General features: G+C 34.8%; 1 protein-coding gene across 11 annotated transcripts in view; it reads left to right on the top strand.

The window, feature by feature from the left end:
- Positions 1-25,935, top strand: part of Gls (glutaminase) — a 71,561-nt gene that overhangs the window by 19,259 nt on the left and 26,367 nt on the right. For 6 of the 11 annotated variants that reach the window (NM_001081081.2, XM_006495702.2, XM_006495703.4 and 3 more), the window contains 9 exons: positions 57-186; positions 1,194-1,273; positions 3,385-3,548; positions 8,392-8,450; positions 15,864-15,896; positions 15,982-16,040; positions 18,942-19,008; positions 19,536-19,586; positions 24,464-24,640. In NM_001081081.2, the coding sequence (NP_001074550.1) occupies positions 57-186; positions 1,194-1,273; positions 3,385-3,548; positions 8,392-8,450; positions 15,864-15,896; positions 15,982-16,040; positions 18,942-19,008; positions 19,536-19,586; positions 24,464-24,640 (820 nt within the window). Of the gene's footprint in view, positions 1-56; positions 187-1,193; positions 1,274-3,384; positions 3,549-8,391; positions 8,451-11,234; positions 15,651-15,863; positions 15,897-15,981; positions 16,041-18,941; positions 19,009-19,535; positions 19,587-24,463; positions 24,641-25,935 lie in introns of those variants that run through there. The other 5 variants (XR_001781161.2, XR_001781162.2, XR_373241.4 and 2 more) reach the window with 4 other exon arrangements.

Raw genomic sequence — 25,935 nt, 5'->3', positions numbered from 1 at the left:
TTAAGTAGATACCCATAACCGAAAGGTACATACTGTTTTTCCATCACATTCCACAGGTGTGTTCAAAGCAACATTGTTTTGTTGACACAAGCATTTAGAAGAAAGTTTGTCATTCCTGACTTTATGTCTTTTACCTCACACATCGATGAGTTATATGAAAGTGCTAAAAAGCAGTCTGGAGGGAAGGTAAGGCTTGGATACATATATTTTCCTAATATAAACATTTCACAGAAAGAAAATAAACCTGGATATTTTGTTTCCAAATTAAGAAACTCAGTGAATCAAGCCACTAGATGTAGTGCTTTTAACTCATTATACGTATTTAATCCTTTGTTATTTTGCCTAGAATGAAACCAAGTTTAAAGTTTTGGAGGTGGGAGTGGGGGTTGGATATTTGAAGTAGAGTTCTCTGTGTAACAGCCCTGCCTGTCCTGGAACTTGCTTTGTAGACCAGAATGGCCTAATACTCAACAGAGTTCTAACTCTGCCTCTTCAGGGCTAGGCTTAAAGGCATGTGCCACCATTCATAGCTAAATTTTTTGTTTTTAAATTTGGAAATGACTGAAGTGGCTTCATATTTTCAAATTAGTAAAAATGTCTTTATTTGACATTTTTGCAGATATGATACCCATTAGTATGAAGTTAAGTATTTCTAGTTTTTAAAAATTATATAGGGAAGGCCAAGCATGGTTGTGCCTACCTGTAACCCCAGCATCATGTAGGATGGAAAGGAGGATCAGGAGCCTCCACTATGTAAGCAAGTTTGAGACCAGCCTCTCAGCCTGGGCTACAGAAGAACTTGTAACACTCTCACCCACCCCAACAGCAGCAGCAGCTTTAGGCACTGCCTTCATTAATATTCTCAACCAGGTACTCCCAATAGTGGTAGAGCCTATTTTATATAACCTCAATTTTATAAGGTGGGTTGCAAGCATTTATCTTTCTTAAAAGTCTTTAAGTTCTTGTTTTCAATTCTCTGTGTTTTTAAGAAGATTGCATTAGAAATCAGAATGGTAGAAAAGTCACCTAATGTCATACAAATATTGAAGTTCATAGATCATTGTTCTTAGTTTTTACAAGCTTCATTAAGACAGGCTGAATCAGCTCCTGAGTACACTAAAACTCTAGTGATTGGTGAGAGCAAACACACTACCTATATTGTATCTCTTAATGACTTTTAATATTTTGGATAGGTTGCTGATTATATTCCTCAGCTGGCCAAATTCAGTCCTGATTTGTGGGGTGTATCTGTCTGTACTGTAGATGGGCAAAGGTAAGTTTATTTTATAGTCTATGAAGAGCAGCTTTAAGTCTTGAATTTTGTTAAATGAGGTAGAAAGGAAGATAATTTTTATTTTGAGACTTTTTTAAAACCTAGTCTGGCCCTTGAACTCACTGTGCAACTGAGGCTGGCCTTGAACTTATGTAGTATAATCTATCACATTATCCATCAAAGATTTGCAAAGTAAAAGTCATTTGGCAAAACAGTCTTTTATAAATGCATGAAAACCATATTTGAGAAGTGGTTGTATTTTAAGTAAGCTACTGACAAATGAGAATTCTTGCATAATTATTAAAAAGTTTTATAATGAGGGAGAACTATAAAGAGATGATTTGAATTTTTTTTTTAAATCTAAATTAAGAAATGCCTTTGGAAAAGTGCTAAACTGTGAGAATGTTATTTTCAAGAATGGTACTTTTGGGCTTAGGGGAAGATGGCTTAGTGGATAAAGTGCTTGGTTTACAAAAGTGAAGCCTGGACTTGGAGTCTCTGGCACAGAATCTTAGACAAATATAGTGGCTTCCTATAATTGTAGCAGTTGGGAGGAAGGCAGAGGTTCTTTCTCTGAAAGCTGGCTAACAAACTGGGGAGTAGACCAGCTCCATGTTCAGCAGGTGCCCTGCCTGGAGAACATAAACTGGAGTACGGAGGAGGAAAATTGATGGTAGCCTCCTCACAGGTGTGCACACACATGCAGCGGGACATATGCAGAAATGTCTGCGTGAGTTAATGCCAAGTGTATTTTAATTTAGCTGGAACTCAGACATTAAGGGTTTATTGTCAAGCTCTAGTTTGGATATGAGAAGAATTATGCCATTTCTTTTTTTTCCCACTGGAAAAAAATAGTTTAAAAATATAATCCTTCCTTTAAGTTACTTTTTAAAATGAAAATATAGCTTAACGTAAAAATGTACAACTGGTACATGGTATATATAGCTCGATGAATTTATATTAATGATATAATTTCATTCCTTTTTTTTTTTTTTCCCCAATTTTGAGCCAGTTTCTTTAGCTGGGCTTGCCTAAAACTTACTTTGTACCCCAGGCTATCCTCAGACTATATCTTCATGCCTCTATCTGTTTGATCACGGGCATGTTCCACTGTGTCTGGCAGTACCCTAAAACTTACTAAGACTACAAGTCAGGTAAACTTACTTTTAGACTTCTCTTTTGAAGGTATAATTTAAAACTTTTTTATCTGTTTGTGATTTTAATTATCTAATGAATTATTCTTAAGTTATAATAAAAAGCATGGTTTTTTATTATAGTTAAACATGTTAATTTTTAAGGAGTAATTCTTAAAAGGGCTAGTTTACTCTGAAGTAGTAGTAAGAAAAATCATTTAACATCTAATAAAACTGTTACTCTGTTGAGTACTTTAAGCTTTTGCCATTTTTTTTTTTGCAGTGTCCTTCTTTAAACATACTCTTTATGTTTACATGTGTTGTGTGCTTGTTGAGATCAAAGGATAACCTGTAGGAGTCTATTCTCTCTATCATGTAGGATCCAGGGGTCAGGCTTGGTGCTGGCCACCTTTACTACAGCATCATCTAGCAAGTCATACCTATAATGTTGAAGTACACATTTATGGTTGAATTACGGGAAAATATTTATAAATTAGAATTAATAATACCAAAGTACCCAAAAAGCTGAAGGGGTTAGCAGCCCCATAGGAGGAACAACAATATGAACCAACCAGTAACCCCAGAGCTCTCAGGGACTAAACCACCAACCAAAGAGAACACAAGGAGGGACTCAAGGTTTTAGCCGCATATGTAGCAGAGGATGGCCTAGTCGGTCATCAGTGAGAGGAGAGGCCCTTGGTCTTGTGAAGGCTCAATGCCCCAGTGTAGGGGAATGTCAGGACCAGGAAGCAGGAGTGGGTGGGTTAGTGAGGGGGGGGAGGGTTCAGAGGGAAATGAGGAAAAAGAAAAAAAAGAATCACAAATATGATCTTATCAAATAAATCTTTGTTATCACAGGAAATACAATAAAGTAATTTAAATTAAAAATAATTAAATAATAATACAAAAGAACAAGTCAAATCATGCCAGTAATAGTTTCTAGTTGATACTAATTGATTTTTAAATCTACTTTAATAGGCATTCTATTGGAGATACCAAAGTTCCTTTTTGTCTTCAGTCCTGTGTAAAACCCCTGAAATATGCAATTGCTGTTAATGACCTGGGAACTGAGTATGTACATCGCTATGTTGGGAAGGAGCCAAGTGGATTAAGATTCAACAAACTCTTTTTGAATGAAGATGGTAAGGAGTACCTACAAATGGGCTAGAAAAAGAAATCCCTCATTTTTCTGTTCTCAGTAATTTGAAGTCTGCTTTTGAAGAAACCTTTTCCTACTTTTAAAATTTTGCCATAGGGGATTAATTCATCATCTTTAGAGATAGTTTAATCATCTTTTTTAAATGGTTATTTTAGGTTGTTATCTTACGCCATTAGCAAGAGGAATAGAGAGATAAGGGCAAGGAATATATCCCATAGCTGGGCACAGTGCACACTTGTAATCCTAGCAATTAGGAGATGGGATGAGCAGGACCAGGAGTTCAAGACCATCCTTGACTGCGAACAAATTTGAGGGTAACCTTAGCTGCATGAAAGACACTCTCCATTTACCTATAAATAAGAGCTCATTATTGGCACCTATCAGGGATTCTATTAATGTTTGAGAACATCTAAAATTTACTTAAGAACAACCCAGTGGAAGCAGCTAACAGTTCTGGGGTAGTCATAACTATTACGTTTTGTTATGTATTAATCATTTCAGTTGAAAGATCCTGTTTGGGAAAGGTGAAACAAGCAGCTAGATTCAGCGCCCTGACCATTTTCAGGCTAGAGGTTCGGACACTCATTTGCCCATAAAATATCTGAATCACTGTGTGTTGAGATAAATGTCATATACTATGAAAGGAAGTACAGAAAGGAAGTAGCATGGCTTTTTCTGACCGAGCAAGTTCTAATAGTGTTTCTCTTTTCCCATATTCACATAGTGTATGAATGTTTCAAACACTGCTTTCATACTTGAGGACAGTCTGTACGGGCTGTGGGTAGATTGGAGGGTATATTATATTCATGTACTGTGGCTTTAATGATCGATAATTTGTTTATGTGACTTTGGTCTTTCTCCTTCATAACATTTGCTATTTGGAAGGAATATCTTAGATCAGGTAATTGGATTACTAAGTCTTACTACTCAAGTCACAGCCATTCAACAAGGAAGGAAAACAAAGGTAGACAGTACTTCAGCCACAGAGGTTTTAAATCTGATCCACAGGGAGCTTGACTTCTTCAGTAGGGTGCCTTTGTGTTTATCCTGCAGCATGTATAAGGTTAGGTATTTGATGGTTTAAGGTACAAGGAAGCAGATGAAGTTTAGAAAATTGTAAAAGATAAACTTCTGTTTTCTTTCTGTCAAATTAAAAAAGTGAAATGTCTCACTCATTGGTGTTTTATCAATTCTTCAAATGAAGTCACAACTGATGTATTCTATATTTTTTAGAACAGTTTTTATCTGTATTTTGCCATAATCTTTGTGCTGTGTTTTGAAAATTAGCATATATTGGCAACTTCATTTAGGATATTATATTTCAAATTTTATTAGTCTCGTTGATATCCAGGTTTAATGAAAGCACTCATATTATTATTCCCAGAAGATAAGATATTTTATAATATATTTTTCAGTATTTTCCTTTGGAAGGCAAGGAAGAGTAAGTGATTTTTGGCAGATACATTGAGTTGGAGGAAGGTTTTTAAGTACCTACAACAAATGCAGGAATGTGAATGTTAGAAACCTTTTGAGGGACTGTTGAGATGACTCGGTGGTTAAGAAAGAGCACTGGCTGGTCTTCCAAAATAACATATTTCCCAGCACCATATGGTGGCTTAACAACTGTGCAGTTTCAGGGGATCTGACACTTTCTTCTGGCCTCTTTCACCGCCAGGCACACACATGGTATAGAAACATCCATCCATCCAGGAAAAACACCTGTACATGTAAAATAACAAAATGTCTTTTGAGAAACTTAAAATTTCTATTGGTAGAAAAAAAATAAAATGAGGATTTGGGTAAATAAACTTGACATTTATGAATAAAATTTTTGTAATAATCATGAATGGCTTTTAAAAGTTTAAGTTATTCATGACTTGGTCTGGATAAGAAGATTGTGTTGAGAACTCAAGATTTTAGTACTGATTTCTCATAAGAATTAAAATATAAAACAAGAGGGCTTGTCTATCAACCTTTCCAAGTTCTCAAGGGATGCTGTGCTATTGAATCTTTGTTTTATATCAGCCACAACACAAAACAGTTTAGAGATCTTTTTCATATTTAAAATTTTACTATTAGATTTATAGTATAGAAACAAATGTGTTTGTAAGTGTATTCAGAGTTCCATGGTTAAATATTCTTGCTATGTAATATTATAATAATAAAGATTAATATAAAGATGATAAATGGGTAAGCAATGGTGGTAGTTACTCTGTAATTACATGTTCTTTTGAAGAGTAAAGTATAAATGATTTTTGTCCTGTAGTTGGAGTTGACTGGTGCTTTCTGTCATCGTGAGTGAGGAAACAAGTTTATTTTGATGGCAGTTTTGGAAAGCATCTCTTAGAGAAGGTGTCTTAGTCAGGGTTTCTATTCCTGCACAAACATCATGACCAGGAAACAAGTTGGGGAGGAAAGGGTTTATTCAGCTTACACTTCCACATTGCTGTTCATCACTAAGGAAGTCAGGACTGGAACTCAAGCAGGTCAGGAAGCAAGAGCTGATGCAGAGGCCATGGAGGGATTTTCTTTACTGGCTTGATTCCCCTGACTTGCTCAGCCTGCTCTCTTATAGACTACCAGCCCAGAGATGGCACCACCCACAAGGGGACCTCCCCCCTTGATCACTAATTGAGAAAATGCCTTACAGCTGGATCTCGTGGAGGCATTTCCCCAACTGAAGCTCCTTTCTCTGTGATAACTCCAGCCTGTGTCAAGTTGACACACAAAACTAGCCAGTACAGAAGGTTTAATTTGATTTATTTTTATGGTATGTACATGTGTGATGAGTTGTGGTGTTATGGGTATATGCATGCTGCAGTGTACATACAAGGTTCAGAGGACAACTTTGTGGAGTCAGGTCTCTCATACTTTACATAGGTTCCAGTGATCAGACACAGGGCCTCAGGCTTGCAGAGCAAGCACTTACCCTGCTAAGCCATCATGCTGGCCCATGCTTTTCTAGTCTATAAGGATTAGGTTAGCCAACTAATATTTATATAGCCTTGTTGCATAATCAGCTCGAAGCTTCAAGGAATTTGGTTCTTGGAGTAATTTATTTAGCTAATACTGAAAGATTTACAAAGTACATCTGATACAGGATAGTAGAAGGCAGTTAAGCTTTTCATAATCATATTACCTCTGATATGGTATTTAGAAGACAATTCAGGGTTTGCATATTGTTAATCTTTAATTAGCAAGCCAAAATATGTTATTTGTATAGAATTCAGTAGCTTTTACTTTATTCCTAGGGTTTTGAAATCATCATTCAGTAAATTTGGAATACTTTGACCAGCTGCAAAACAAATTATATATTCATGTATGATTATTCCCTGTTTTTTGTTGTTGTTGTTGTTGCTTGTTAGTTTTTTTGGCCTTAAAGTTTAGCACTCTATTCTTCTCCACAGATTTATTTGAGAAACTTCAGATAAATGGAATCACTTAATATTTGTTCTTTTATGACTAATTTTCCTTAGCTTAGTATGTTTAAGGTCCATGCATGTTGTAGTTTTATCCCCTTTAATAATACTCCATCATAATAATAAGGCCAGTTTATCTACCTTTCAGCTGAAGGGACATTAGACTTATTCTCATGGTTATATAGCTGAAAGGAGTGGCTGGGTCCCATGGTGAATCTATCTGTTTAATGACTGCTTTTTCAATGCTCACAGTTTGATCTAGAGGCTTGTCTAGTGGAATGTAACCCTAGATTCAAGGAGACTATAATATACAGGCAATGTGTGTACTAGGATTGTCCGGTTTGGTAAGCTTATCCATGAGGAAATAAGGCACTCTGACAAATAGAAGTTTGTTTTGAGGCAGGAGCTCATGGAGTGCTGGGATTAGAAAATGCACCACCATACCTTGCTAGAAGTAATGTTTTTAAATTGATATTTTTCCTGCACCCAAGAGTTTTTTGTTCACAATTTGCTATGCAATGAATGGTAATGTAATAAGTTAAGCTTTTAAAATTCTATTAAAGAATTAAAAGAAAGTAGGATTATGGGTGAACATAAAAGTTTAAGTTACTTGAACATTTTTAAGGGCACTTGCTGCTCTTGCAGAGGACCCAGGTTTGGTCTCCAACAGGAGCATGGCAGCTCACAACTGTCTGACTGCAGTTCCTGGGGATCTGACAGCTTCTTCTGGCCTCTTTAGATACCAGGTGTACACGTGGTGCAGATATGTAGGCAAAGACATAAAATGAAAATAATTCTGTTTAAAATTGACAAAAATATGTATCCTTTACTGTCAAAAAGTGTTGAAAGTGTAGAGAATACAATTTAGATCTCCTGAAATCTTACCATTTTAGGCATATCACTAATATTTTGTTCTTCGGTGTCTATATAAGTGCACATGTATATACACGCATACATTTTCATTAAGTACAGAATATTTTTAAAAGGTAAAATTGGGATTATACCAGATGGGCTTTTTCAAAGATTATTTTTAATATGGTAATATTATCCAAGTACTTAGTAAGTATTAGCTATTTGTATGCATATTTGAGATTTAATAATAGTAACTTGGAAATACATTCAGTCATTATAACTATGAGATAGAGATCCGGTGTCTATTTACACACATAAAGAAAGATTGAGTGAAATGGCAGGATTACAGTATTTGAAGGGCTTTTAACATTACTTTTTGCAGAATGTTCTATGAATTCTTGTTTTACTGTGTGATTATCAGCATAATTCTGGGTGTGAACAACTGGTTTGATATGTGCCTTACTCCAAACAATTCTCCCTACAGAAAAGTATGTATGCATCCAAGGAAGTGGATCAAAGTATTTGAAACAATGCTGTCACGATTATGTTTTACAGATAAACCACATAATCCTATGGTAAATGCTGGAGCAATTGTTGTGACTTCTCTAATAAAGGTAAAATGTTGACATTTCTTTTTAACCTAGTAATTTTTTAGTAAATAAGTAATAAGCATGTATTTTTTATGTGGGACTATGATGATAAGTTTTCTCTTGGAATTGAGAAAATAGTCTTGTTATATTGGGTTAGGAATTTTATTTATCTTCCCTCCCCCAAATGTCATTTCATTTCAAGGACAAAATGAAAAACATGATTCCCAACCATTAGTTGGGAAAAACATGAATCCCAACTGTTAGTTAACTTCTGGATATAAAGCTTTGGCACAGATTTAAGAACTTTACAGATCAGTAGGAGTTAAGGTATTTCTTTTTAATGTTTTAAATTTTTTTTGTTTCTAGAAAGAATAAATGATAACAGAAGCATTTTACTATATGATATTTTTATTAATAAGTGGGAGCAATGCTCTAATTTAAGTTTAGAACAACATTTTTATATTAAAAACAATAAATTGTTTTATCCTCATAAGCTGGGATCACAGTTCTCATCTAAATTTGTTTCATTTGTTTTACTTATATCATGCCATAAGTAAAAAAAAAGAAACCTTCTTCCAATTATTACATTACTTAAGTTTTGATGTTTGCATTGTATGTTGACTTATTTATGTTAGTGTTTGTATCACTTTAATAATTGGAAGCTAAAGTTTTGAAATCAGTATTTCAAAATGGTTCTGTTGTGTGCTAGACTTTCATACAATTTCAGGTGTTTCCCTTTTTTTTCTATTTTATTTTAAAGTTCTAGTTGTGTTACTTACTAAAATGTACCTTATGTTTGGGGCACTTATATGTTCCCCAGTAAACTTGTGCCTGTCCATTTCAGGTTAGAACCAAACATAACTCATGGATTTGAACATGCAGTACTCTAGATGGGGTACTCTGAATACATACAGAATGCTGGAGGGTAAATTACAGGCTTAGAGCCCAGTTACAAAAATTCATTTAATTGCTATTCTAGAAGACCTATGTTAACTGTCAGCAAGTTTTAAAGCAGAAAATTACTATCTTAAGATATATGTCTATGACTTACAAGCGTTGGCCCACTTAATTTTTTTAACTCTAATAAAATAGCCAGATATAGCCAGATATCTTTTAATGTAGCTGGTTTTTGATATCTAGTTATACTGAGGTGAAAATTATTTTGAAAATAGTAGTGCAGTTATATACAAAGCAGAGCTCTGCCTTTAGGTGTCTTAAATATGAAATATACATAGATAAATGGGCCTTTATTATTGAGTTCAGTAAATGTTATAATGAGAAATCTCATTAATAAATCAGATTTGAGCAAGTAATAAGAACTGTGGACCTATAATCTCTGCCGATGCTTAGCTTTAAAAAAACGCTAGAATGGCTCTAAACCATTTTTGGATCTTCACAAAATGCCCAGATTCCATGATTTTACATATATTTTAATGGGTTCCCTCATCTTCTGAAAGATGATTCATGGATTCCAACTTAAAAACTGCCACAGTGGTGGGTCTGTCAGAACGTCAAGGTTCCTCATCTATATAGTGACTTAGCGTAGACTGGGAGGCTTGAAGAGAGTGAGACCATGCTACAGGAAGTAAGAGCCTGTCACAAAGAGGGTGGTCACTTTGGAGAAGATTAACACTGCACACCAGTAGGTTTCTCTTTAGAGGGCGGGCATATGTAAATGATTTACCAAACACCTCCATAACTGCATGCAGTTAAAATCCTTTTGTTATGATCCATGGGCTCAGTCAAGTACACTGATATGCGTGGGAATTGCATGTCTTGTCATACTATACCATCATTTCATTACTTTCATTTATCATGGCCAGTCATGTGTCATGAACCATATTGATCCACATTAGCATAATTAGAAACAGTAAAGAAACACAGACAACATAGATGCGGTTCAGTGTCTAATAGTACAGAAAAGTCATCTTGCATTTGAAAATTTGATGCTTTAAATTTGTAAGATTTTAAATTACCAGGAAAGTTGCTAATTCATATTTAAGCTCATTATCTTTGAGTCTCTACTTTCAGACTATGTTTCACAAGTATTTTTTTTAATTGAACATAATACAAATATTAAAAGATAGAGCATGATAGAGCTGCAAAACTGCCCTCAAAAGGAAGACGTTCCTTAGCCTTTTTTTAAAGAAAAAAAAATTTAGATTTATTAAATATCTATATACAGTCTTTGTATGATAATATGTTGATAACTTGGTAGTGATTTGAAGTTGAGGTAATAAAATCATAACCAAAGAGCCCAGTTGTCTTCCTTATTGGGAATGGACACTGGATGGGTTTTATCATCAGTAGAATCTGGTTTTGAGCTCAATCTGAGTTCTATCATTTATTAGAATTTACTGTGCTATATAAAACAAGTGATTGCCATTTCAAGTAATGATATCTTTGACTTTAGCCGTTATAAAGGCAGAAATGCTGTGTTATTTTAGCTTATTCACAGATAGTGGTTTATTTGCCTAAAGGCTGCATCTGTTTTTTTAAATGGGTATATGTAGTCACTACTTAGACACTAGTTGGTGCCTGCTATCTGGACACAAACAGGCTCTGAGGAACTTAAACTTGAGTGCCTAAAGCATGCACATTCCTATGGCTGCTAGAGGTAATCATGCTTTTAAGATCTTTTTAAGATGTTTTGATGTTGATTTTTTTTTTGTTTTTGTCTTTCCAGTTTGGGGCTTTGTTATGGTACCATTGCAACAAATCTCATGTTACACGCCTCCAAAAAAAGTAGAGTCTTTAGTAAGACTCTTTATTTCATAATTTTGTAGTATTGATATTTTTTCCTTGTAGGATTGGTGGTGATCCTCAGGAAATGGGGGAAGAGGCAGAGCAAGTGTTCAAAAGGATTAGCAGATTGTGGAGAAAGGAGGATTTGGACAGAAGGAGCCTGTTGCATTAATTCTTAACCACTAAGCTTATAGGAAAACTCCAATATTTAAAATTTTAAACAAAGCTATATAGGTAAATACCTTTTTAAAAACAAATGTAATTTTACACTTAAAATGCACATAATTAAAAAGACATAAGGGTTACTATTATTATTCGCTTTTTCCTCTGGTAGCTACTAACTTTAAGGGAATAGTTTTGTTTCAGTCTGTTTGATTTCATGATGATAATGTGTGATTGTTTGGTTTAAAGAAAAGAATAAAAATAAGAGGAATAGTTATGTTTAGGTAAAAAAGCATATTTCACATGTTTTTGGTTTTCAGTGATAAACACTTAACCTAATTTTAGCTTAAAAGTTAAAGTCTGATGCCTTGGGCTGGGAAATTGAGGGCAACATTACAAAATAATTGTCACTACTGAATTTTTTAAATTTTAGAAGTATAGTAAACTATATAACTTTTTATATTTATGTCTCTTCTAGTAGTTTCTGAGTTTTATTACTTTAAAAAGCTTGGTTTTGTATGTGGGTATATTTTCTGTTTAAAGAAGGAGTGATATTTTTTAAATTAAAAATGAAACATTTTAAATTGTTACTCCATAAACTCAAGGCAAGTTTAATTGATCTATATGCTAGTCTCCATTTGTCCTATTAGCTGTAATCTGGCAGGTATCTTAGTAAAGCCTGCGTTCTGAGATGGTCTGTCACTTTTAATAGTAGTAGTGCATGATGCCCTAGGCTTAGTACAATTAGCACAGAAATTTAGTGCTGTATTTACTTGAGACACATTTGAGGGTTTTTGTTTGTTTGTTTGTTTATCGAAAGGTAGATTTTTTCCAACTAACTTAATTGTTATGTTCCTTTATCTTTAGAAATAATTTGTAAAAATACTAGCTCTTAGCAGGGCAAAGTGGCACATGTCCTTATCCCAGCGCTCTGCAGCAGTTGTGTGTATATCATTAGTTCTGGGACAGTCAGAGCTAACAGGGCCTTGTCTCCACATGGCCCTGAAACCCAGATCTAGAACAGTCTTACCTTTTATTTATACTAATTTGGAGTTTAGTAATGTTGAGTTACAGAAGATTTTCTGTAGTAAGATCAAACCAAAACTATTTTATAAAATCATTTTCTATCACCTTTGCCTTTTTCTTCTGTGATCTCTAATATTTAATTAGCACACTCACTCTTTATGCCGATAGTATGTTTCATAATTGATTAACATTGGCTGTTTAATGAGGCATCTTTAGTGTTGCCAAGTATATTGTGTGAATTCATTAATGAATGTGTTATAAAATCAGGTATAAAAGTACTTTGACATTCTTTCAGTTTATTTTTTTTTTATAATGCTTTCAATTTATTTTTTCTAATGCTGTAAGCTTTGTACCCTGGGCCATCTCCCTGGCACTTACACTAATTGTTTTAATAGGCAGAGTAAACCTTTATCACCCTTGTTAAAAAATTCCCACTTACACTTTGCTTCAAGAGATGTAAATTCTATAGTTCAATAGGCATTTTATAGAAGTTAAATTTATATGTTTTTCTATTCTCTTTTATTCTTTTCAAACAGACCATGGTTTGCTTTTAGAAATCATTTAATGAATACATTAGAATTTTGAAATATATTTTGTCCAGTTTTGTTTCTTAAAAACTCTTCCAATTATATTTACTATAAATTTCTGTGAGCTTTTCTAGAATTAAAGTAACATAACATGTAACAATGCTTGTCCTTTGATCTTCATGCTGGAGTAAACATATTCTGGTCCATGAGTGATTAAGGGCAGAAGCATTGGTAGTTGAAGAATATTACTTTCCATATATATTTTCTATATGCCCTTCTTAAAATAACTTGCTTTTGGGTTTAGGTAGTTCCCATTTTTCAGAAGAAAGGCCATCTTATGTAGTGGCTTTGAGTCTATGAATCACTCAATCAATACCTGGTTCTAAGTTGTATCACCAGTTACGGTATTGTAGGTTATTGCCCATTCTTTAGTTCAACATAATTGAAATGAGGCTTTAAAAAGTTCAGCTTAAGTACAGTATTGCTTGCTATGTGATGAGGTTCAGGTATGTAAAGGTTTAGGCCGTATTGCTCTAACAAACCTTGTCCTGGTCAGTCTGCACATTAGCTATGAGCAAGAGTTTGCAGTGTCTATATAAACTATAGGTGAGAATTCTTACTCTGTTCTGCCAGTAGATAGTATAAATTTGCATATGGATTAAAATAGGTTATGCTTTTGAAGACCAAAGAAAATGCTCTAAAAAGTAATATAACAAATTAGCATGTAAGATGATTAACAAGTCATCTTTTTTTCAAACATTTTACCTTGATAAATTCAATCATGAATGAACTAGAATAACCAGCCTTGCTTACCTAGTCCCTACTGCAGTTATGTAATGTCTTTTCCTTCACCCCTTTCAACTTACTATGACATAGCAAATTGACTTTTTTCAGTTTCTCTTCAGTTTGTCAGTGCACATTTACTCTGTTTTTAATGTATTTGTTTTTCTCCCGAGAGCTTTGAACAAAAGCTTTTACTGTAACACTTGAAAATTAAAATATTAAAGTTAGTTTCATCTATCTGATCTGTTACATGAAACCTTTTCAAGATATATGGGGACAACTAATAGGTAAAGATTTAGGTTAAACAATATTTTCAGAGTAGATAATAAGAACAAAAACTAATCAAATGCTATTACATTTAAATGGGAAAGAGTTACTCTTTAGCCCACATGATCAGCTAGTTTTTTATTTTCCCCAACTTGTATAAATCTTCTTAGGGCATTTCAGATGCTTATTAAAAACATCATTTAGAAATAGATATTGAATGCAATAAATAATAAAGATACTTTTAAAACAATTTAAAGGCAAAATTTAATTTGTAAGCCATAAAATAGACCGAGTATGTGAGCAAGTTTAGAGTTGAAATGGCTTTTGTTTTTAATTTTTTTTATATTAAATTTGATAGCTCAACAAAGAAAACTTCTATTAATTTTACAGGGTTCCGCTTAGGTCATAAAATGAAAGTTCAATGTAACTTGTTTGTTTCATATTGATAAGTTGTGTAATCAGTGATCTATCCATGTGACAGCAACATTATAAATGCTGACATCCTTTTCCAAAAGTTGTGCTTTTTTTTTTTTTTTGTGCTTTTTCTGAGGTTGAAAAGGTTTTTGTGGCTTAAATGTTGTTACATATTTTACAGCATTAGGATCTATGGAATATTTTGACAACTGCAACAGTTCAATGAAGTTGGTAATTTCTTCTTTTAATTATTTTTCATTGAACAGCTTTGGAGTTACATGTCTACATTTTAAATTCTGGTATAAGAAAGTTTTTAAGATGTCGGGAAGCTTAAGAAAAATATATAGGGGTTACAATCTATTTGTCATTAAGTTACTCTTGCACTGCTTAAGTTTTGTTAATGTCTGATTTTGGTAACATACTTTGGTGTTCCTTCTTGTTCTGGTTATATTCCTGTGATTGACTGTACTTTCTTAAATAACTTCATTTGAAGAGTTTTAAATATGTATCAGTCATAACTTGACCTTCTCATAGGGAGAATGGACCTGGCTTTATTCAGTAGATGACACTGGAACAAACTCCCTGTAACAACATTCCAAATTACAATACTTTGGAACTTTGAGCATAGGTTCTTAACAAATTGCTTTTTAAAATGGTTGTCAAATTATTTTATTTGAATCCTGTTTTAGAAATTAGAGATGTATTGTTTCTATTGGGTGCATATCACCAATTAATACGTTTGATTTCAGATCTACAGCTTACTGCTTTGTAAACTTCGTCGAGGTAAAATGAAACCATTTGGCTATTTGAACTGATCTCCACTACACAGGCGTTTTTCTAATGACATTTGCAGTAGATGACATGTCAGAACTAGAAGTAATGAAACAATACATCTTCCACAATCTGAATTGGCATAATGTTAAATATAATAAAAGATAATTTTTTAGAACTATGTAGTAAAAATTTTTTAACTCAAATATTGTTATAATTGAGTAACTGAGGATAGAGCTTTCTCCATGTTAGTGTAATATAGCCAGCATTTGCATATATTAGAAGTGGAAGAGGTCAGCTTGTAACAACTCAGTTTTCTAACTCAATAATGGCTAAAGAGTTTGATTTTTTTTTTTTAAACATTCATTGTTCTTAAATGAAAGTCATGTATTATATATTCTTAATTATGTTTTAAGGGTGAACTTTTAAGTTTTTGAAACAAATCATGTGCTGTTTCAAAGATAAGGGGTTTCCAGCATAACTTGTATTCTATAACTCTGGGATTTAGTAAATGTATTTTTAAAATATATATTCCCTTTGTAATTTTTATTTTTTTCAACATATGGATATTGACATGTATAAAAGTTTAAATGTAAAGTTACTTTAGAAGGATTTCCTAGATGTAAAAGTACTGTGCAGTGCATTGATTCCAATGGTAGTGGTTTGAAGTATGTATGTGTTAGCTTCGTTCTCAACATCTGTTGTGTCTGTATTAAAATGCTTGCCTTTCATTTCTTTTCAGCAAGGAGTAAATAATGCTGAGAAGTTTGACTACGTAAGTATTAACACCACACTATGTTTATGCTTAATGTTCTCCCAGTATTTAATTTTGGTTAATAAACTTCTGATTTGGTTTGTAGGTGATGCAATTTTTGAATAAGATGGCTGGTAATGAATATGTTGGATTCAGTAATGCAACGTAAGTCTAATTTGTGTTTTGGGTTTTACACTTGATCATAATTCTTTAAATTCACTGACTATAAAATTTTTAATAGTTTTACTTTTTAGGTAAACACATATTCACATACACACACATATATGTGAGGCCCTAGAACTTACTTCAGTGAATAGGTAATTACTCAGAATTTGGTCATTAGAAGGTAATCAGGTCTAAGAAACATTGAAAAATGCTTTTCAAAGTTTTAATAAATGTCATATAGATAACTGTAGAGTCCGAAGGAACCACAAGTTTATCTCAAAATCCCTGAGCTCTTTTATTTTCTTTTTGGCTCTAATACTTCTCTTGCCTCATTTCTCTATGCCTGACTAACTTCATGTTTTTTAACCCAATTTTTCATTTTGAAAGTTTCAGTCTACAGAAAAATTGAAAGAATGAACAAAGGATATGTCTTGTCTCTTCTGTTCTTTTCATTTTTAAAGATCTTACTTTGTGTATGTGTGTCTTTTGTATTTTTGTGGGTGTGGACTTAGATATGCATATGTATGACTGTCAGTTTAATATTGAGTGTATTTCCTTAGTTGCTGTCCACATTTATTTTTTATTTTGGGACAGAGTCAGTGAATTAGAAACAATTGATTTGGCTGTCTCAGGGGTCTGTCCCTCTGTTTCTGTCCCTCAAGCTCTGAGGTTACAAGTCAGTGAGTGAGTACCACCATCCTAGCTTTTTAGTTGGGCTCTGGGAACTTGATCTCAGTTCTCAGCACTTTACCAAGTGAGCTATCTCTCTAGCCTATTCCTTTATTTGGGGGGGGGGGGGAGATTTGTTTATAATTAGATGTTTGCAAATAGAGATATAATCAGATTTTTCTTTGCTGAATCGTTTGAAATCATGATATTGTTTATACGTCATCCTTAAGTCACTCAGCATGTATTCCATGGGTGTGTGTGTGTAAATAAGTATACATACATACATACATACATACATAATACAATTTATAAATTGTGTGTTTAAAAGATAATGTGTATGTCTGTGTTAGGATGCCTATGGAAGCCAGAAGATGGGATCAGATCCTTTGGAGCTGGAGATAAGTTAGTGTGAACCACGGAAGCCACGCCCTGCTCCTCTGTAAAAGCAGCAAATGTTCTTAAGCACTCTGCCACCTCTTCAGCTTTGTCATTAACTTACATAATACATTCAAGAACAGAACAGTAATAATTTTCTAAAATGATGTTAACTCAATAAATGAATGTCATTTAGGCATTCATAGTCAAATTTGAGCTAATCAAATTTGTATATTTGTTACTGTTTAGAATAAAAAGCAGAGCAGTTTAGTTTAGATCCTTATATTTAAATTTTTCTTTTGTGAGGGTTGTATGTTTGTGTATTAATTTATTTTTGAAGGTCAGGCTTTTCAAGAGCAGGGGCAGGCGGATTATTTCCTTTGGAAAGACCAGAGATTGCTGCTGCCTAGGTTAACCACTTTTTCCTGGAAGCTTTCTGGAGTTGTCATAAGGAGTTTTTCTGTTCTTTCAGTAAGTTAAGGTTTGTTTGTTTGTTTGTTTGTTTAACAAAGTGAGCCTTGTAGCACAGGGAAATCCTAGTTAATCAGCAGGCTGTTAAAGCTAGCCTGGATAACTGAGCACAACTGTCTCCAAATAATAAGTAAAAGGAGAGCTGAGAAAATGATGGCTCATTGGTAGAGCGCTCATGTGAAATGCCTCATCGATTCTCTAGTGCCAGGAAGGAAAGGAGGGGAAAACAGAGGTTAAGAGCTTTTCCATATTTATTACTGTTTTCTGACCGTAGAAATGTTAAAACTAATACTGAATGTCGCTCTTACTTCTGCGACTACTTAGCAGAAATACTATTCTGCTTCTGGACTCTATCTTCATTATAACTCATTCTCTTTAACTCTCCCAAGGATCCCTTTGCAGACTGTATGATAGAAAGCTTTAAGGCAAGACTTCTATGTCTATTCTGTTTCCTGTGAAAGGCTTATGTTTGACCATATAACTCCTACTTGAATGCAGGCTTTCTTCAGCTCATTTCAGTAGACTGCTATTTCACCCCTTTTTCTTTCCCTTTCCCCAACTACTGTCAGAATTATCCTTTCAAATACAGATCTGACTGGAAAACTTGTTGAAGTCATCCAGCTTGTGTTTTTTTGTTTTGACATTTTGGTCCCAAAGGTTAGAAAGATGAGATGACTCATGGATAAGATCTGTGGCTGGTCTTCCAGGGGACCTGGCAACCTCTTCTGACTGCCATGGAAATGAAGCACACAAGTAGTACATAGACATATATGTAGGCAAATCACACATATCATTAAAAAATATTTGACAGCTGGGCTATAGTGATGCACATCTTTAATCACAGCACTCGACTGGTAGAGGCAGGCGGATTGCTGAGTTCAAGGCCAACCTGGTCTACAAAGCAAGTTCTAGAGGACAGCCAGGGTGAAATACAGTGTCTTGAAAATAAAAAGCAACAATAAAAGTATTGTCCTGCAGGTTCTGTTTTCATACTTTTGTAATTGCTCCTGCGTCATGGGACATGTCACTTTAATGCAGTGACTGTTCCAGGTTCCATTTTATGTGTCACTGATCTGACATTCCTGTCAACTCCCTCAGGTACATTGTGATTCTACAAGATAGCTTGACAAGCCATTTTAATTTATTTCAGTGATGGCCAATTTTGGCATTTTTAAAATTAGCTTCTTTGTTCAGAATGTATGAAGTTTAGGAGAGATGAGTTGATGTCACTCCTTTCATAGTGAGCAAAGGCTTACTACCCAAGGGGATGGAACTGTTGTAGTGAGAGAACGGAGACAGAACCCAATAGTCCTGGGTAGTAGATCACGGCTTTATACTGTACTTTTGCTATACAATTCAAGAACAACCATCATTTTTTTCTTCTAGGTTTCAGTCTGAACGAGAAAGTGGAGATCGAAATTTTGCAATAGGATATTACTTAAAAGAAAAGAAGGTTTCAAAATTTTTTCTATTCAAAGTTACTTTTGTTTAATAAAATGACATCTAAGAACTCTACATTAGCCTTTAATTACATAAAGTGAAAAGTTTCTATGAAGCACTCTTGAGTCAGTGTTATTAGCAAATTACTCATGTTAATATTTAATTGATTTTATGTATTTGGCAGTATTAAAATATTTGACTATAGTAGTGCAAATACTGGTCAGTTTGTTTCTTTTTAAGTGTAATATCTGACTAGTGTCAATAAACCTTTATTTTTTAAAGAACTTTAAGATTCTGTATGATTATAAATCACAAATTGTTTTATCTTTGTCTCCTAAATAGAATTTAGGAATTTATGTAACATGATGTAAATTTATTTTATAATTATACTCATTTATGAACTCCATACTATTCTGATGGCAAAGTGAAACATCTTGTATACCTTAAAGTTAATACTGATGGATTTTATTGTGGGCTTTTTTTGTGTTTGCCTGTTTTTTCATTGCTTTTCCATATTTTTTGGATTTTGCTCTTTTCCAGTGTTTTCCAGAAGGCACAGACATGGTTGGGATACTAGATTTTTACTTCCAGGTAATTTTTACTCTGAGTTGTATGAATTATCTTTACAAGTAAATAGTTGTATCACAGTTTACAAAATATAGATGGCTTAGAAATCCTGACTCAAGGCTATGAGGAAATAAATTTCCATTGACTTTCAAGGGATTTTATGAAAGGCTGCTTCATGTCCATATGTCCTAAGAATCTACACGTGAGAATGGAAGATGGAAAACAGTGTAGAAATACATGTAGATGAAGATGGACAGTTTCAAAAACTGGTTTCTCCTGTTGTGTTTTTTAGTTTTTATATTTTGCCTTGGGAAAACATTGGCTTTCAGAGTGTTTCTAGCAGCATTTTGAAGTGTCATTCTTTTCTGTTGTCTTGCTATCCTCTAACTACATTTTTTTTATCTGATTTCATTGGTGCTGAGAACTGTTCAGCACATGGCTTTAGTGTCATGTAGTATGCATGTGCCTCTAAGTTAGTTCTCCATATCTATATCATGTTGGGAGCATCTCACAAATATAATTTCCTATGGTACAGACATCAATTTAGTAGTCTTCTTGGAAATCCCTCCATTCCCCATAATTTTTATCTACTAAAGCTGTAATATGGAGATGTGTAGACTACATTTTTAATTTTTTAGTTTACTTTGTATTTGTCTCTACTTATGAAGGTGCTTTGATTTTAACCGTATAGTATCTTTAGAAGATAGGTTAGTGGGAGTGCAAGTCTCAGATTCCCATTTACTCAGTGTGAGGGCTGTAGTGGGGATTCAGTTTATCAATATAACATTAATTCACAAATGACCTATTTCAATTACCAACAAGTACAATATACTGAACACATCATGAGATTGAGTAGCTCCTCAAAACTCACCTGAAATTGGTGTCACTTTTACTCTAACCTATAAAACATTTAATATGGGTTATTATAGTTATATTAGTACTACTACTCTATTGTGAAATTTCAATTCTTTAGTACAGAAATCAAGGACACCCATACCCATGGAGGTGTTAACTGTATTCTATGAAGAACTGAATATAATTAAGTGAATATCAGGCTATCAGGAAATCATTTTTAAATTGGCATCTGTGGGCCAGTGTAACAACTTTATTAGGGAAGCTACTCTTCCCCCTTGGTTGCTGCTAATTGAAAAAAGAAATGTGAGGGAACAGTATTTTAGGTTTATGGGTAACTTTGGGTTTAGTGAGGTAAATTATTAATGCTGATGTTGCTATATTTCAATGCTGGGGATCAAACTCATGGCTTTGTTAACATGAAAGGTGACTGTGCCACTGCTCAGTATACCCTTGGCTTTATTTTACTTAACTTGATAACATTTACATGCAAACATTTTATCCTTTTTTTTTAAAGATTTTTTTTTAATATTTTCTTTATTTACATTTCAAATGTTAACCCCTTTCCTAGTTTCCCCTCCGAAAATCCCCTATCCCCTATCCCTTACCCCCTACCCCTGCTCCCCAACCCACCCACTTCCATTCCTGGTCCTGGCATTCCCCTATACTAGGGCATAGAGCCTTCACAAGACCAAGGGCCTCTCCTCCCATTGATGACCGACTAGGCCATCCTCTGCTACATATATAGCTAGACCACAAGTTCCACCATGTATTTTCTTTTGATTGATGGTATAGTTCCAAGGAGCTCTGGGGGGTGGGGGGTTTGGTTCATATTAATTTTCCTTCTATGGGGCTTCAGTCCCCTTCAGCTCCCTGGGTATTTCTCTGGCTCCTTCATTGTGGACCTTGTATTGTATGTTGTGGCTTCATTTTCATTAAACTCTAAAAAAGTCTTTAATTTCTTTATTTCTTCCTTAACCAAGTTATCATTGAGAAGAGTGTTGTTCAGCTTCCACGTGAATGTTGGCTTTCTATTATTTATGTTGTTATTGGAGATCAGCCTTAGTCCGTGGTGATCTGATAGGGTGCATGGGACAATGTCAATATGTCTGTATCTGTTGAGGCCTGTTTTGTGACCAATTATATGGTCAGTTTTGGAGAAGGTGCCGTGAGGTGCTGAGAAGACGGTATAGCCTTTTGTTTTAGGATAAAATGTTCTGTAGATATCTGTTAAGTCCACTTGTTTCAAAACTTCTGGTAGTTTCACTGTGTCTTTGTTTAGTTTCTGTTTCCCTGATCTGTCCATTGATGAAAGTGGGGTGTTAAAGTCTCCCACTATTACTGTGTGCAGTGCAATGTGTGCTTTGAGCTTTACTAAAGTGTCTTTAATGAATGTGGCTGCCCTTTCATGTGGAGCATAGATATTCAGAATTGAGAGTTCATCTTGGAAGATTTTACCTTTGATGAGTATGAAAGTGCCCCTTGTTTTTTTGATAACTTTGGGTTGGAAGTCAATTTTATTCGATATTAGAATGGCTACTCCAGCTTGTTTCTTGGGACCATTTGCTTGCAAAATTGTTTTCTAGCCTTTTACTCTGAGGTAGTGTCTGTCTTTTCCCTAGGATAGGTTTCCTGTAAGCAGCAAGATGTTGGGTCCTGTTTACATATCCAGTCTGTTAGTCTATGTCTTTTTATTGGGGAATTGATATTAAGAGATAGTAAGGAAAAGTAATTGTTATTTTTTGTTGTTAGAGTTGGGATTCTGTTCTTGCAGCTATCTTCTTTTTGGTTTGTTGAAGGATTGCTTTCTTGCTTTTTCCCTTTATTATCCTTTGAAGGGCTGGATTAATGGGAAGATATTGTGTGAATTTGGCTTTGTCATGGAATACTTTGGTTTCTCCATCTATGGTAAGTGAGAGTTTGGCCGGGTATATTAGCCTGGGCTGGCATTTGTGTTCTCTTAGTGTCTGTATAACATCTGTCCAGGATCTTCTGGCTTTCATAGTCTCTGGTGAAAAGTCTGATATAATTCTGGCAGGTTTGCCTTTATGTGTTACTTAACCTTTTTCCCTTACTGCTTTTAATATTCTATTCTTATTTAGTGCATTTGTTGTTCTGATTATTATGTGTAGGGAGGAATTTCTTTTCTGGTCCAGTCTATTTGGAGTTCTGTAGGCTTCTTGTATGTTCATGGGCATCTCTTTTTTTAGGTTTGGGAAGTTTTCTTCTACGATTTTATTGAAGATATTTACTGGCTTTTTAAGTTGAAAGTCTTCATTCTCATCTATACCTATTATCCTTAGGTTTTGTCTTCTCATTGTGTCCTGGATATTCTGGATGTTTTGGGTTAGGATCTTTTTGCATTTTCTTTGATTGTTGTGCCGATCTTCTCTATGGAATCTTCTGCACCTGAGATTCTCTCTTCCATCTCTTGTATTCTGTTGCTGATGCTGGCATCTATGGTTCCTGATTTCTTTCCTAGGATTTCTATCTCCAGAGTTGTCTCCCTTTGTGATTTCTTCATTGTTTCTACTTCCATTTTTAGATCTTGGATGGTTTTGTTCAATTCTTTCACCTGTTTGGTAGTATTTTCCTATAACTCTTTAAAGGAATTTTGTGTTTCCTCTTTAAGGGCTTCTAGCTGTTTACCTGTGTTTTCCTGTATTTCTTTTAAGGGAGTTATTTACTTCCTTCTTAAAGTCCTCCATCATCATCATGAGAAGTGACTTTAGATCCATGTCTTGCTTTTCTGATGTGATGGTGTATCCAGGACTTGCTACGGTGGGAGAGTTTGGTTCTGATGATGCCTTGTAACCTTGGTTTCTGCTGTTTCTGTTCTTATGCTTGCCTCTTGCCATCTGATTATCTCAAGTGCTTGCTGCTCTCAATATATCTGATTGGAGCCTGTCCGTCCTGTAATCCTGGTTGATTCAGGACTCCTCAGAGTCCAGCTTTCTCTGTGATCCTGTGATTCCAGGCTCCTGTGAACCTGAGATTCTGGGTGTGTCAGAGTTCTTGGCAGTTAAGCTTCCTCTGAGACCCTGAGATCCTGGTGTGACCAAGCTCCTGGTATCCTGGTATCCTGGAATCCTAGGATCCTGGGTGTGTTACAGCGCCTGGAAGTGGTGTCTCCTCTGGGGACTGTGGGGCTGTCTGGTGTGTTCAAAGCCAAGGTATAGCAGCACTGATCAAAAGGAACCCGAGCCTCTGGTCAGGCAGGGCTCCTGTGTCCCTGCTCCTGCTGTCACAGGCCCGTCATGATTGGTTTGGAACAGATGTTGTGTTCCACTCACCAGTGATCCTAAGATCGCATGGAAAGTCCTCTGGGGACCGTGGGACCGTCCTCCGAGTTTGCGCCCAAGGTGACCCGGAGCTGGCGCCAACCAGAAGGCCAAACATTTTATTCTTGCTAGAATAGGTCTTTGTGTTTGTCATGGTATAACTGCTGTCCACAGTAAATAGCAAATGAATATTGATTAATAGGGGCTTTAAAAGGCAGCACTTTGTAGATTCATGGCCCTATATACCCCTGGTCACTATATAGCCCAGGCCAGGGCTGTCTTAAATATTTATTTCTCTTTGTCATTTGTTGCATGTAAATTGGATTGCTAAGCTTTGTTATAGGTGAAATGTCAAGTGTTTTTTCAGCAACATATATCCCTTCCTCACAGTTAGTAGTCATTTTTCATCCTGACACTATCTGTCATAATGCTCATGTGTTCTGTTTTATCTTAAAAGATATTATGGCCTATTTCTCACTATTACATTAACATTAATATATAAAAGGAAACATTAATATTTCAGCAAGTATGAATACTATATACACAAGTAAGAAAGCTTAGGGCCTTGCTTGGGTCTTTTTCTTTTAATTTAGTCACCAAAATATAAGTTTGGACAAATCTAAATACATCTTAAAATGTCTAAAAACTTTTGTCAGTTGAAATCTTAGAAATGTCAGTTTTAGAGTTAAACCATCCCCTTTAGAAGAGCTGAGAAAATGAAACTGCCATGAGCCTAAATTTTCAAAACTCATTTTTTCTTTGTTTTAGCTGTGCTCTATTGAAGTGACATGTGAATCAGCAAGTGTGATGGCTGCCACCTTGGCTAATGGTGGTTTCTGCCCAATTACTGGTGAAAGAGTCCTCAGTCCTGAGGCAGTTCGGAATACACTGAGCTTGATGCATTCTTGTGGCATGTATGACTTCTCAGGGCAGTTTGCGTTCCATGTAAGTATTTGCTGATTTTCTCTCGCAGGGAACTAATCTAGACTAGTGCTTTCCAAAATACAGTTTGAACTTTGCTTCTAAAGCTGTATATTATTTTTGGACAGAGACTTGTTTTAGGTTAATTGGTTACAAATGAGTAAAGAGTAGAGTTAAAAAGTCTGAGAGATGTCCTTTAAAATGCAGTCACTTCTAATGTCACCACTTATGTTCTGAAGGCATATCATGGTACAAGGTGAGTCCAGACTTGCTGATGCTTGGCATTGTGGTGATCAAGAAGTCCTTGAACTCAGGACATGCACACAAAAGGCCTGAATCTTTGCTTATGGCCGTACATGTAGGCTTAAGAGCATAGAATAGTAAAATTTTAAAATTTCTTTAACTATTGTATCTTTGGTACTTGAGAAATATGTGGGCATTTTTTACTTGACCCTATGTATGTTAATTGCATCATAATATCATCTGTTTTGTGTTCTAAGCACTCTGTGTGGCTGTGTGTGCATTAGTGCCTGGGCCTTGGCTCCAGAGATTGAGCTCAGTCGCCACACTGTCTAGCTCCTTTACTTCTTTACTGAACCATTTTGCAGACACTGAGTTTTCAAGTGTAGCACAATATAGGACTGGATTTCATGTTATTCATCAGTCAACTTTTGTAACTATGGATCCATGACTCGTCTTGATTCATCTGTGTACATACTTGCTTTTCTTTATCTTATGTTCCAGCATGTAATTATAAATACATAGTGCAGCATTATACTGCCATAAAATCTTAACTAGTGCATATTAAACTGTTACTCTTATAAGTTAACATTACCACTAAGTTTAATATAATATTTAATCATTGAGATTGCTTGTACCATTCTATAAACTATAGGTATATAATTCTACATTTTGTTTGATTTGGAATGTTAATAGGGCTCATAGTTGTTTTTGTTTCTCATTTATCTATCTATTTATTTATTTATTTATTTATTTATTTTTTGATTTTAGGATCTCTCTAAAGAGATCCTGATATTTTTACCTGAAGACATTCATTCCTGTATATTTCTTTTGACTAGACTTTCTTCTGTGCCTGTTCTGTTTTCCCTTGTATTTCTTATAATAAAAGTTGAAATGTTTTGAAGGGGATTAATTTGCCTTAATATTTATCTCTAATTTTTGGCTCTTTCTCAGGCAATATATTACAGAAAATCTTGTAAAGAGTCAATCCCTCATGTTCTGTGTTGGTGGAGGGAGGGGGTTGTTTTGGTTTTAGGATAATTAGAAAATACAGCTCTGTAAAATAAACTATTCAGGGC

The sequence above is a fragment of the Mus musculus genome, chromosome 1 (genome assembly GCF_000001635.26).
Source record: "Mus musculus strain C57BL/6J chromosome 1, GRCm38.p6 C57BL/6J".
NCBI classification, from domain to species: Eukaryota; Metazoa; Chordata; class Mammalia; order Rodentia; family Muridae; genus Mus; species Mus musculus.
This window is presented reverse-complemented; position numbering and strand designations above follow the sequence as displayed.